General features: G+C 34.0%; 1 protein-coding gene across 1 annotated transcript in view; it reads left to right on the forward strand.

Annotated features, from left to right (window-relative positions):
* Window positions 1-13,335, forward strand: part of LOC130449628 (uncharacterized) — a 243,927-nt gene that overhangs the window by 94,685 nt on the left and 135,907 nt on the right. Inside the window, exon 4 of the mRNA XM_056787573.1 lies at window positions 7,279-7,483. Coding sequence (XP_056643551.1) covers window positions 7,279-7,483 — 205 coding nt within the window. The remainder of the gene's footprint in view (window positions 1-7,278; window positions 7,484-13,335) is intronic.

Below are 13,335 nucleotides of genomic sequence, written 5' to 3' on the forward strand. Positions count from 1 at the left end.
TAACCACTTTTTACACCATACAGATCCTTTTTTTCTCAGTTCTTTTTCAAAAATAATTCAAGCTGCGTTTGCTAATAATAACTAACGTCTTCTCGACACTTCCGATACCGGTAATTTTTAGAAAAATGAAAGTCTGAAGTAATGAAAAGTCTGTACAGACATTCTATCAAAATGTTTGGGTAAATTTGTTTACTCCGACTTCATAGTCTGCACATATATCTGTACGAATAAAAGTCTGTATCGTGTGGACCCACCATTAGAGTGGATTTTTGTCAAACATTACAAGAAAGGACAGCCCTTAATCCAAATTTTCTTATGACATTAGAAGGTTTAACGTTAAACGAGCGGAGATCTCTACTTAGATAGAAATTGTTGTAATTGATTAACCATTTTCCGAATCGATGGATTGGTAGAGGTGCAGAAACTCCGATTCATTGGCCTCCTCGGTGGTGCGATTTGAATCCCTTGGATTACACAGTTTGGTCGTATCTAAAAGTTAATACTACAACAATTGAAATACTGAATCCAATTTCACTTTAATTACCTCATAACTGGACTCCCAACGGTTTAGAAGATTTATGGATTCTTTGGAAAAAAAGATACGTGAAAATGGAGGACATTTTGAACATCTACTCTAATTGAAAGCTATTTTATGTTATTACCTTTTTTCAATTTCAATTTTGAGAAGCTACTTAAAATACAGTGAATGAATATTTGAGTCTGCGTTAGTTTTGTTCAAAGTGGGTGCTACGCGAGCTTTTAATCGACCAAACCACCACGAACTGATGATTCTAAGAAGTAGAAACGTAGAAAGACTCAAATATCGACTATTAAATGGTATTACTGGTTTTTTTGATAGACGAAATCGCGAAAAAACAACTCCTTTTGAAGAAGCATCCTTATAACAAATCAATGGGCTTCAAATGTCTTTCGCGTCCGGTATTTCCTCTAGATCTATCCCTCGGTGATCGCTGGATATTAATTTTGTGCTAATTAGGAGGTTATCTCTGAATTTTAAGGTAAAACACAACTCAAAGTTATCAAAATCAAATTCTATGTAGAAAAAATTTCAGCCCACATGATTTTGTGTATTCCTCTTTTTTCTGTCGACGAATATCGTTATGGAAAATAAAATACGATGGAATATAATGTAGAGAAAAAGTTTCAGCATAAAATAGTTTCGAAATAATCGTAAATCTTTATGGGGAACACGAAAAAAGTCCAACAAATGGAAAACATTCGGAAGATAAAGTATATCTACATTTATAATTGAAAAGAACCTCATTGATAATTTGAGGGAAAATTTCCATTTTGCTCGTATTTAAAAAGTTTGTTAGACACTAAGTGGAAAGTTGAATGGAAAAGCACTTCAAGAAAGACGGCGAGCCGGCCGGGGTTCTTCTCTCTTTGTGAACGTCTCTTCACTTGCAAATGAGCCGGGCCTTTTTCGAGACCTTTTCTGGATCCAACAAAACCGACTTTTTCCAACGCTTTTTTACCACCAACTCACTTTTAATAAAGCAAAATTTATTGCCTGCGCAAAAATATACCGGGAAAATTCATATCGTTGCCTTTACCTTTTTACTTTGTTTTAAATAAAATAAATCTTCGTATTTTTTTTTCACGCCTCGTATTATTGGAACAGAAACATTAAAAGCTCCCGTTAACCAGCTCTCTCCACAGTTGATTGCGTGAAATTCGTTTCTAATTTGAATTAGAGGTTAATTACTCAATACTGAGAATCGATTAAAACCAGTGATGGTGTTAGAGCATACTCAGTGTAATTTCCAAATCGATAGCACCATGATGAAAGAGCTGTACGAAGAGGTGGACAAAGATCACTCGAAATTAATCCTATATTAAGAACATAACGTCGTCCAAGTACGAGTGATAATTTTGTACATCGAATTTAAGCTCAAATAGCAGAAAGCCTCATTGTAATTCAATAATAAAGTCATTATATAGACTCAATTTTGCTCAATTATTTCGTAGAAATTTTCAAAATTCATATACTATAGAAATGTTAGTATAACCAAACAATTTTAGGTTATATATAGCTCCAAACATATTTTTTTACATTATTTTAATCATTTTTGTTCTTCACAACATCCTTTGAATATAATTAAGACTCTTTTGGACTAGAAAGTTACACTAGGCAACGAAAGTATTATTAATTTTGTCCTCGTGGATAAGATTTGTAATTTTTATAGCGAAACTAAATGAAAAAGGAGAAACAAATTTGAGTCGCGTCACATTTTTTGAGAAATGAATTTATTCTTTTGAAAAATCTTAAGTAATCATGAAACCCCCGTTTTATTATCAGCATTTGATGATGATAGAACCAAAGCAGCAACTTTCAAATCTGCTCAGATTCAGAAAACAAATCTACTGTTTCAATCTTGAGCTTAACACGCTTTTTCTTCGGACAAATCCAAATCTTGTATGAGATCAGTAACCTCCAATCGCTTAATCAGTTGCAGTACTTGAGGACTAACAAGGGCTGTAACTTCTGTTTCGATTTCTTCAACACCATAAACTGGAAAAAGCTCATAAACTTATTGCTCTTTTATAATGTTAATTCCTCCCTCGACTGTCCAGCTCGCATAATAAAAAACAATATTTTTTGGAGCTAATTTTATTATCTAAAAACCAAAGCAGCAACTTTCAAATCTGCTCAGATTTACCATTGATATTTGCGGTGCTCCATCGTTTCTAAACTATTTTCATAATGTCGAATGTTTGTTCTGAATGAGCTCTACTAAAAGTAGTGATGGCAATTTATTTCCTTTATGAAGTAGTACAGCTTTCATACTTGAGGAATCAATGAGAATTCTCAATTCCACTGACCTATGTTCAAAAGTCAATTCTAGCATCGAGTCCTCAATTCCATTACAACACTTTAAGTCGGTTTCTTCAGAAAACAAATCTACTGTTTCAGTCTTGAGCTTAACACGCTTCTTTTTTGGACAAATCCAAATCTTGTATGAGATCAGTAACCTCCAATCGCTTAATCAGTTGCAGTACTTGAGGACTAACAAGGGCTGTAACTTCTGTTTCGATTTCTTCAACACCATAAACTGGAAAAAGCACATAAACTTATTGCTCTTTTATAATGTTAATTCCTCCCTCGACTGTCCAGCTCGCATAATAAAAAACAATATTTTTTGGAGCTAATTTTATTATCTAAAAACCAAAGCAGCAACTTTCAAATCTGCTCAGATTTACCATTGATATTTGCGGTGCTCCATCGTTTCTAAACTATTTTCATAATGTCGAATGTTTGTTCTGAATGAGCTCTACTAAAAGTAGTGATGGCAATTTATTTCCTTTATGAAGTAGTACAGCTTTCATACTAAAGGAATCAATGAGGACTCAATTCCACTGACCTATGTTCAAAAGTCAATTCTAGCATCGAGTCCTCAATTCCATTACAACACTTTAAGTCGGTTTCTTCAGAAAACAAATCTACTGTTTCAGTCTTGAGCTTAACACGCTTCTTTTTTGGACAAATCCAAATCTTGTATGAGATCAGTAACCTCCAATCGCTTAATCAGTTGTAGTACTTGAGGACTAACAAGGGCTGTAACTTCTGTTTCGATTTCTTCAACAACATAAACTGGAAAAAGCACATAAACTTATCGCTCTTCTATAATGTTAATTCCTCCCTCGACTGTCCAGCTCGCATAATAAAAAACAATATTTTGTGGAGCTAATTTTATTGTCCAAAAACCAAAGCAGCAACTTTCAAATCTGCTCAGATTTACCATTGATATTTGCGGTGCTCCATCGTTTCTAAACTATTTTCATAATGTCGAATGTTTGTTCTGAATGAGCTCTACTAAAAGTAGTGATGGCAATTTATTTCCTTTATGAAGTAGTACAGCTTTCATACTTAAGGAATCAATGAGGACTCAATTCCACTGACCTATGTTCAAAAGTCAATTCTAGCATCGAGTCCTCAATTCCATTACAACACTTTAAGTCGGTTTCTTCAGAAAACAAATCTACTGTTTCAGTCTTGAGCTTAACACGCTTTTTCTTCGGACAAATCCAAATCTTGTATGAGATCAGTAACCTCCAATCGCTTAATCAGTTGCAGTACTTGAGGACTAACAAGGGCTGTAACTTCTGTTTCGATTTCTTCAACACCATAAACTGGAAAAAGCACATAAACTTATTGCTCTTTTATAATGTTAATTCCTCCCTCGACTGTCCAGCTCGCATAATAAAAAACAATATTTTTTGGAGCTAATTTTATTATCTAAAAACCAAAGCAGCAACTTTCAAATCTGCTCAGATTTACCATTGATATTTGCGGTGCTCCATCGTTTCTAAACTATTTTCATAATGTCGAATGTTTGTTCTGAATGAGCTCTACTAAAAGTAGTGATGGCAATTTATTTCCTTTATGAAGTAGTACAGCTTTCATACTTGAGGAATCAATGAGAATTCTCAATTCCACTGACCTATGTTCAAAAGTCAATTCTAGCATCGAGTCCTCAATTCCATTACAACACTTTAAGTCGGTTTCTTCAGAAAACAAATCTACTGTTTCAGTCTTGAGCTTAACACGCTTCTTTTTTGGACAAATCCAAATCTTGTATGAGATCAGTAACCTCCAATCGCTTAATCAGTTGTAGTACTTGAGGACTAACAAGGGCTGTAACTTCTGTTTCGATTTCTTCAACAACATAAACTGGAAAAAGCACATAAACTTATCGCTCTTCTATAATGTTAATTCCTCCCTCGACTGTCCAGCTCGCATAATAAAAAACAATATTTTGTGGAGCTAATTTTATTATCTAAAAACCAAAGCAGCAACTTTCAAATCTGCTCAGATTTACCATTGATATTTGCGGTGCTCCATCGTTTCTAAACTATTTTCATAATGTCGAATGTTTGTTCTGAATGAGCTCTACTAAAAGTAGTGATGGCAATTTATTTCCTTTATGAAGTAGTACAGCTTTCATACTTGAGGAATCAATGAGAATTCTCAATTCCACTGACCTATGTTCAAAAGTCAATTCTAGCATCGAGTCCTCAATTCCATTACAACACTTTAAGTCGGTTTCTTCAGAAAACAAATCTACTGTTTCAGTCTTGAGCTTAACACGCTTCTTTTTTGGACAAATCCAAATCTTGTATGAGATCAGTAACCTCCAATCGCTTAATCAGTTGTAGTACTTGAGGACTAACAAGGGCTGTAACTTCTGTTTCGATTTCTTCAACAACATAAACTGGAAAAAGCACATAAACTTATCGCTCTTCTATAATGTTAATTCCTCCCTCGACTGTCCAGCTCGCATAATAAAAAACAATATTTTGTGGAGCTAATTTTATTGTCCAAAAACCAAAGCAGCAACTTTCAAATCTGCTCAGATTTACCATTGATATTTGCGGTGCTCCATCGTTTCTAAACTATTTTCATAATGTCGAATGTTTGTTCTGAATGAGCTCTACTAAAAGTAGTGATGGCAATTTATTTCCTTTATGAAGTAGTACAGCTTTCATACTTAAGGAATCAATGAGGACTCAATTCCACTGACCTATGTTCAAAAGTCAATTCTAGCATCTAGTCCTCAATTCCATTACAACACTTTAAGTCGTTTTCTTCAGAAATCAAATCTACTGTTTCAGTCTTGAGCTTAACACGCTTTTTCTTTGGACAAATCCAAATCTTGTATGAGATCAGTAAGCTCCAAATGCGGACTAACAAAAGCTGAACTTTTGTTTCGATTTCTTCAACACCATTAGCTGCAGAAAGCACATAAACTTCTTTCGAATGAGGGAATGTTTTTGTTACAGAAGACACGTTTTGCCGTTTCCTTATATTTCCTTGAAAAGCCCTTGATATTGGACAAGCTTATGTGATTGATAGACGAAGATCATATAAAAACTAAACCTTGGACATCTTTAAGTCTTTTACCTAATGGAATGTAATACATGTTTTTGTATAATTTGCTCTTTGGATCTTACCTATTTCAAGACTATTGTCTTTTTGTTAGAGCCAATGGAAGAAATGAGCAAAACTGTAGACGCTAGAGACACAAAACTGATACATTTTTACGAGGAACGAACGAAAAATAAATAACGAGGAACATAACCTCTAAAAAGCCGAAACAAATATTGATTTCGTGATTTATAGGATTCAAAATCGGTCCTGGGGAACGAATATAAAATCACCAACAACAGAGACGGATCCAGGCATATTTTATTCTAAAAAAAACTTTGTAGAGTATCAGAAAATAGAACGAGAACGAAGTTTCTACATACTTCAACTGCATCTATATGAAATGGATCTGCAATATTCATTGTACTATTATTTAATGTGGTTTCCAGATAACCCAGGTATTTTTTATGAAGAGATACCACAGGTTTAACTTTTTCTTTAACATGTAAAACAAACAGGACACTTACTATTATTTGGTATTATCACAAAATGATGTTCTCTAAGTTTGATATGGAACACAGAATTGTCGTTCATTACCAGATATTTTTCTTTTTCCTCCTCTTAAATATACATTGAAGTTCTTTCCTGAATCTTGCAATGAGTACCGTGTTGTTTGCTTATGCTAGACCATCTCTCTTAGTAATATTTCTTGACTAAATTGAAGATAGTTCTGCATTCTCCTTGTCTCAGATCTTTCCATATCTTGTTTTCTTTAGAAGTACTGGCGTCCAAAGTTACTTCGCTGTCGTTTTTTTACTGGTCTTCTCAATTTATCTGGTTTATTTGACTTTTCCACTGCCCCACCTTCTTTCTCTTGATGGTATGGTCTGGAATCGATGAATGGAATATGCAGACTTGAAATATTGATGTCTTCCTTTTTACCAATGTTTTCCTCCGATTCCCTTTTGCTTGGTTATTCTTCACTATCATCTAGTGATTCTTTTAAATACTGTGCGACTCCATTTTACCTTCTTTATTACCAATTATATATATACCTCTTCATAAGGTGCTTTCTGATTTTGCCTTTTACTTCTTTCTTGATCCTTTTTCATATCATTGTTTGCTATCTGCATATATTCCTTTAATTTCTCTTCATTATAATATTCCTTTCTATTTTCTTTCACTTTCTAACACATTTTTTCTAATTTAATCTTCTTCTCCCAGGTGCATTCTTCTTCCATTTCCACGACGCAAGGTTTTGAATTATATGGAAAAATAAAGTATAAGTTTGAGGTATTTCCAATCAAATTTCGTGTTTCAAATTACCCCATAATTTTATTTTGTTAATTATGAGACGAAAAATATAGAAAAAATTTCGCAATTTCCAGATCTGGTGGAATTCTCAGCAATATACAACAAAATCGTCGAGCAGCCGGCGATGGTATGGATGCGGAAATGAACGATCCCGAAATCGTATTCGAAATGTCGTCGTCTACAGGTGTGCCTAGTGGACAATTGGGAATTGTGGGGGAGTGTCAGTGTCCATGTGATCACGTTATTTACAATCAAACGGGTTATTCTGGTTGCTTACAAGTAAGTTCAATCCAGTTTATACTAAGCATGTTAATGGACAGAGATATTTTATTGGAAATGTATACAGTATGTTTATAATACACATTTTCTGTTAAATTTATAAATATAGATATAAAAGACAGTTTCTAATGACGTCTGCTAATTTTTATTGTTGAAAAACAGTTTCTTCATTCCACTTTTTGAAAAACAAGTCTCTAGCGACAATTGACGACATGTTTATTTTCTATGCAATTTCTACGAAAAACGGCAACTTAGTTTTCGCAAAAGCTGTGTCTTACGACGATTAACGTTTTGTTTGCAGGAAAAAACCTTCTCTAACTACAGTCGCTTTCCAATTTGAGCACCCAATCAATCACATGCTTCAAACCCACGTTCCAAATTGTCGTTTTTAAGATCTGTGCGTTGAACACAGTGCTTTAAAGACAAACTTCAGAATTGACATTAAGTGGGCGGTTTCTATTTGTTTCTAATGAGAAATGACAGCTTGGCTTTCATGAGAAATAGAATTTCAATGACAATTCACAGCGGAGTTTTTTAGAAAACAGTCTCCAACGACAACTGACAGCTTCTTTTGAAAAACAGTCACTAACGACAAATGATGTATTGTTTTGTTAAAAGACAGTTTCTAACGACAATTGACAGCTGGGTTTTTGGAATGACAGTATCTAACGACAAATGACAGCTTGTTTTTGGTGAGAAATAGATTTCAATGATATTTCACAACGGAGTTTTCTAAGAAAACAGTCTCCAACGACAACTGACAGCTTCTTTTGAAAAACAGTCACTAACGACAATTGACAGCTTGGTTTTTGAAATGACAGTATCTAACGACAAATGACAGCTTGTTTTTGGCGAGAAATAGATTTCAATGATATTTCACAACGGAGTTTTCTAAGAAAACAATCTCCAACGACAACTGACAGCTTCTTTTGAAAAACAGTCACTAACGACAATTGACAGCTTGGTTTTTGGAATGACAGTATCTAACAATAAATGACAGCTTGTTTTTGGCGAGAAATAGATTTCAATGATATTTCACAACGGAGTTTTTTAAGAAAACAGTCTCCGACGACAACTGACAGCTTCTTTTGAAAAACAGTCACTAACGACAATTGACAGCTTGGTTTTTGGAATGACAGTATCTAACGACAAATGACAGCTTGTTTTTGGCGAGAAATAGATTTCAATGATATTTCACAACGGAGTTTTTTAAGAAAACAGTCTCCAACGACAACTAACAGCTTCTTTTGAAAAACAGTCACTAACGACAATTGACAGCTTGGTTTTTGGAATGACAGTATCTAACGACAAATGACAGCTTGTTTTTGGCAAGAAATAGATTTCAATGATATTTCACAACGGAGTTTTTTAAGAAAACAGTCTCCAACGACAACTAACAGCTTCTTTTGAAAAACAGTCACTAACGACAATTGACAACTTAGTTTTTGGAATGACAGTATCTAACGACAAATGACAGCTTGTTTTTGGCAAGAAATAGATTTCAATGATATTTCACAACGGAGTTTTTTAAGAAAACAGTCTCCAACGACAACTAACAGCTTCTTTTGAAAAACAGTCACTAACGACAATTGACAGCTTGGTTTTTGGAATGACAGTATCTAACGACAAATGACAGCTTGTTTTTGGCAAGAAATAGATTTCAATGATATTTCACAACGGAGTTTTTTAAGAAAACAGTCTCCAACGACAACTAACAGCTTCTTTTGAAAAACAGTCACTAACGACAATTGACAGCTTGGTTTTTGGAATGACAGTATCTAACAATAAATGACAGCTTGTTTTTGGCGTAAAATAGATTTCAATGATATTTCACAACGGAGTTTTTTAAGAAAGCAGTCTCCGACGACAACTGACAGCTTCTTTTGAAAAACAGTCACTAACGACAATTGACAGCTTGGTTTTTGGAATGACAGTATCTAACGACAAATGACAGCTTGTTTTTGGCAAGAAATAGATTTCAATGATATTTCACAACGGAGTTTTTTAAGAAAACAGTCTCCAACGACAACTGACAGCTTCTTTTGAAAAACAGTCACTAACGACAATTGACAGCTTGGTTTTTGGAATGACAGTATCTAACGACAAATGACAGCTTGTTTTTGGCAAGAAATAGATTTCAATGATATTTCACAACGGAGTTTTTTAAGAAAACAGTCTCCAACGACAACTAACAGCTTCTTTTGAAAAACAGTCACTAACGACAATTGACAGCTTGGTTTTTGAAATGACAGTATCTAACGACAAATGACAGCTTGTTTTTGGCGAGAAATAGATTTCAATGATATTTCACAACGGAGTTTTCTAAGAAAACAATCTCCAACGACAACTGACAGCTTCTTTTGAAAAACAGTCACTAACGACAATTGACAGCTTGGTTTTTGGAATGACAGTATCTAACAATAAATGACAGCTTGTTTTTGGCGAGAAATAGATTTCAATGATATTTCACAACGGAGTTTTTTAAGAAAACAGTCTCCGACGACAACTGACAGCTTCTTTTGAAAAACAGTCACTAACGACAATTGACAGCTTGGTTTTTGGAATGACAGTATCTAACGACAAATGACAGCTTGTTTTTGGCGAGAAATAGATTTCAATGATATTTCACAACGGAGTTTTTTGAGAAAACAGTCTCCAACGACAACTGACAGCTTCTTTTGAAAAACAGTCACTAACGACAATTGACAGCTTGGTTTTTGGAATGACAATATCTAACGACAAATGACAGCTTGTTTTTGGCAAGAAATAGATTTCAATGATATTTCACAACGGAGTTTTTTAAGAAAACAGTCTCCAACGACAACTGACAGCTTCTTTTGAAAAACAGTCACTAACGACAATTGACAGCTTGGTTTTTGGAATGACAGTATCTAACGACAAATGACAGCTTGTTTTTGGCAAGAAATAGATTTCAATGATATTTCACAACGGAGTTTTTTAAGAAAACAGTCTCCAACGACAACTAACAGCTTCTTTTGAAAAACAGTCACTAACGACAATTGACAGCTTGGTTTTTGGAATGACAGTATCTAACAATAAATGACAGCTTGTTTTTGGCGTAAAATAGATTTCAATGATATTTCACAACGGAGTTTTTTAAGAAAGCAGTCTCCGACGACAACTGACAGCTTCTTTTGAAAAACAGTCACTAACGACAATTGATGTATTGTTTTGTTAAAAGACAGTTTCTAACGACAATTCACAGCTTGGTTTATGGAATGACAGTATCTAACAACAATTGACTGCTTGGTTTAATAAAACAGTCTCTACAACAACTACGACTAATAATAATTGATGCTTTCCATTTGTAAAAAACAACCTTCAACAGTTCTTTTTGTGAAAAACAATTCTTAACGAAAATTTGTTGTTTGGTTTTTGAAAAAAATAGTCTATAACGATGATTGGCTTTTTTGGATGTGGAAAACAGGCTCTTATCACAAATGACATTTTTTAAAAACAATTTCTGATAGTCCATTTTTGTGAAAAACAGTATAATCTTGATTCCTGGAAAAAAATAGTTCCTAACGACAACTGACAGATTATTTTTGTAGAAAACATTCTCTAATGACAAATGGCGGTTTTTGTTTGTTAAAAAAAGATCTCTATTGGTTCCCTTTTGTGAAAAACAGTGGCTAACGACAATTCAGAGCTTGATTTATGAAAAAAATAGTCTCTAGCGATAATTGGCTATTTGTTTTTGAGCAAAACAGTCTCTAATGACAAATATCGGCTTCAATTCATAAGACACAATCTCTTGCGGTTCTTTTTTGTGAAAAACATTCGCTAATGACCAATGCCGGTTTGTATTTGTGATAAAGCAATCTCCAATGGCTTATTGTTATGGAAAACAGTCTCTAATGACAAATTACGGCTTCAATTGAAAAAAAAACGCTTCGTATTTGAGGAAATAAGTGAGTAACGATAATTAGAGCTTTTTTTCCTAGAAATTTTGCTTGTGTGGAAAACAGTCTCTAATGACAATGACGGCTTCAATTCATAAAAAACAATCTTTAACGGTTCGTTTTTGAGGAAATCAGTGGGTAACGACAATTTAAACCTCGCTTTCTAGAAAAAATAGACTCTAACGATAATTGGCTTTCTGCTTGTATGGAAAACTGTCTCTAATGACAAATGACGGCTTCAATTCATAAAAAACAATCTTTAACGGTTCGTTTTTGAGGAAATCAGTGGGTAACGACAATTTAGAGCTCGATTTCTAAAAAGAATAGACTCTAACGATAATTGGCTTTCTGCTTGTATGGAAAACTGTCTCTAATGACAAATGACGGCTTCAATTCATAAAAAAACAATCTTTAACGATTCGTTTTTGAGGAAATCAGTGGGTAACGACAATTTAGAGCTCGATTTCTAAAAAGAATAGACTCTAACGATAATTGATTTTTTGCTTGTGTGGAAAACTGTCTCTAATGACAAATGACGGCTTCAATTCATAAAAAACAATCTTTAACGATTCGTTTTTGAGGAAATCAGTGGGTAACGACAATTTAGAGCTCGATTTCTAAAAAGAATAAACTCTAACGATAATTGGCTTTCTGCTTGAATGGAAAACTGTCTCTAATGACAAATGACGGCTTCAATTCATAAAAAACAATCTTTAACGGTTCGTTTTTGAGGAAATCAGTGGGTAACGACAATTTAAACCTCGCTTTCTAGAAAAAATAGACTCTAACGATAATTGGCTTTCTGCTTGTATGGAAAACTGTCTCTAATGACAAATGACGGCTTCAATTCATAAAAAACAATCTTTAACGGTTCGTTTTTGAGGAAATCAGTGGGTAACGACAATTTAGAGCTCGATTTCTAAAAAGAATAGACTCTAACGATAATTGGCTTTCTGCTTGTATGGAAAACTGTCTCTAATGACAAATGACGGCTTCAATTCATAAAAAAACAATCTTTAACGATTCGTTTTTGAGGAAATCAGTGGGTAACGACAATTTAGAGCTCGATTTCTAAAAAGAATAGACTCTAACGATAATTGATTTTTTGCTTGTGTGGAAAACTGTCTCTAATGACAAATGACGGCTTCAATTCATAAAAAACAATCTTTAACGATTCGTTTTTGAGGAAATCAGTGGGTAACGACAATTTAGAGCTCGATTTCTAAAAAGAATAAACTCTAACGATAATTGGCTTTCTGCTTGAATGGAAAACTGTCTCTAATGACAAATGACGGCTTCAATTCATAAAAAAACAATCTTTAACGATTCGTTTTTGAGGAAATCAGTTGGTAACGACAATTTAGAGCTCGATTTCTAAAAAGAATAGACTCTAACGATAATTGATTTTTTGCTTGTGTGGAAAACTGTCTCTAATGACAAATGACGGCTTCAATTCATAAAAAACAATCTTTAACGATTCGTTTTTGAGGAAATCAGTGGGTAACGACAATTTAGAGCTCGATTTCTAAAAAGAATAAACTCTAACGATAATTGGCTTTCTGCTTGAATGGAAAACTGTCTCTAATGACAAATGACGGCTTCAATTCATAAAAAACAATCTTTAACGGTTCGTTTTTGAGGAAATCAGTGGGTAACGACAATTTAGAGCTCGATTTCTAAAAAGAATAGACTCTAACGATAATTGGTTTTTTGCTTGTGTGGAAAACTGTCTCTAATGACAAATGACGGCTTCAATTCATAAAAAACAATCTTCAACGGTTCGTTTTTGAGGAAATCAGTGGGTAACGACAATTTATAGCTCGATTTCTAAAAAGAATAGACTCTAACGATAATTGGCTTTCTGCTTGTATGGAAAACTGTCTCTAATGACAAATGTCGGCTTCAATTCATAAAAAACAATCTTTAACG

Source organism: Diorhabda sublineata, chromosome 10 (assembly GCF_026230105.1).
Source record: "Diorhabda sublineata isolate icDioSubl1.1 chromosome 10, icDioSubl1.1, whole genome shotgun sequence".
In the NCBI taxonomy this organism is placed as follows: domain Eukaryota; kingdom Metazoa; phylum Arthropoda; class Insecta; order Coleoptera; family Chrysomelidae; genus Diorhabda; species Diorhabda sublineata.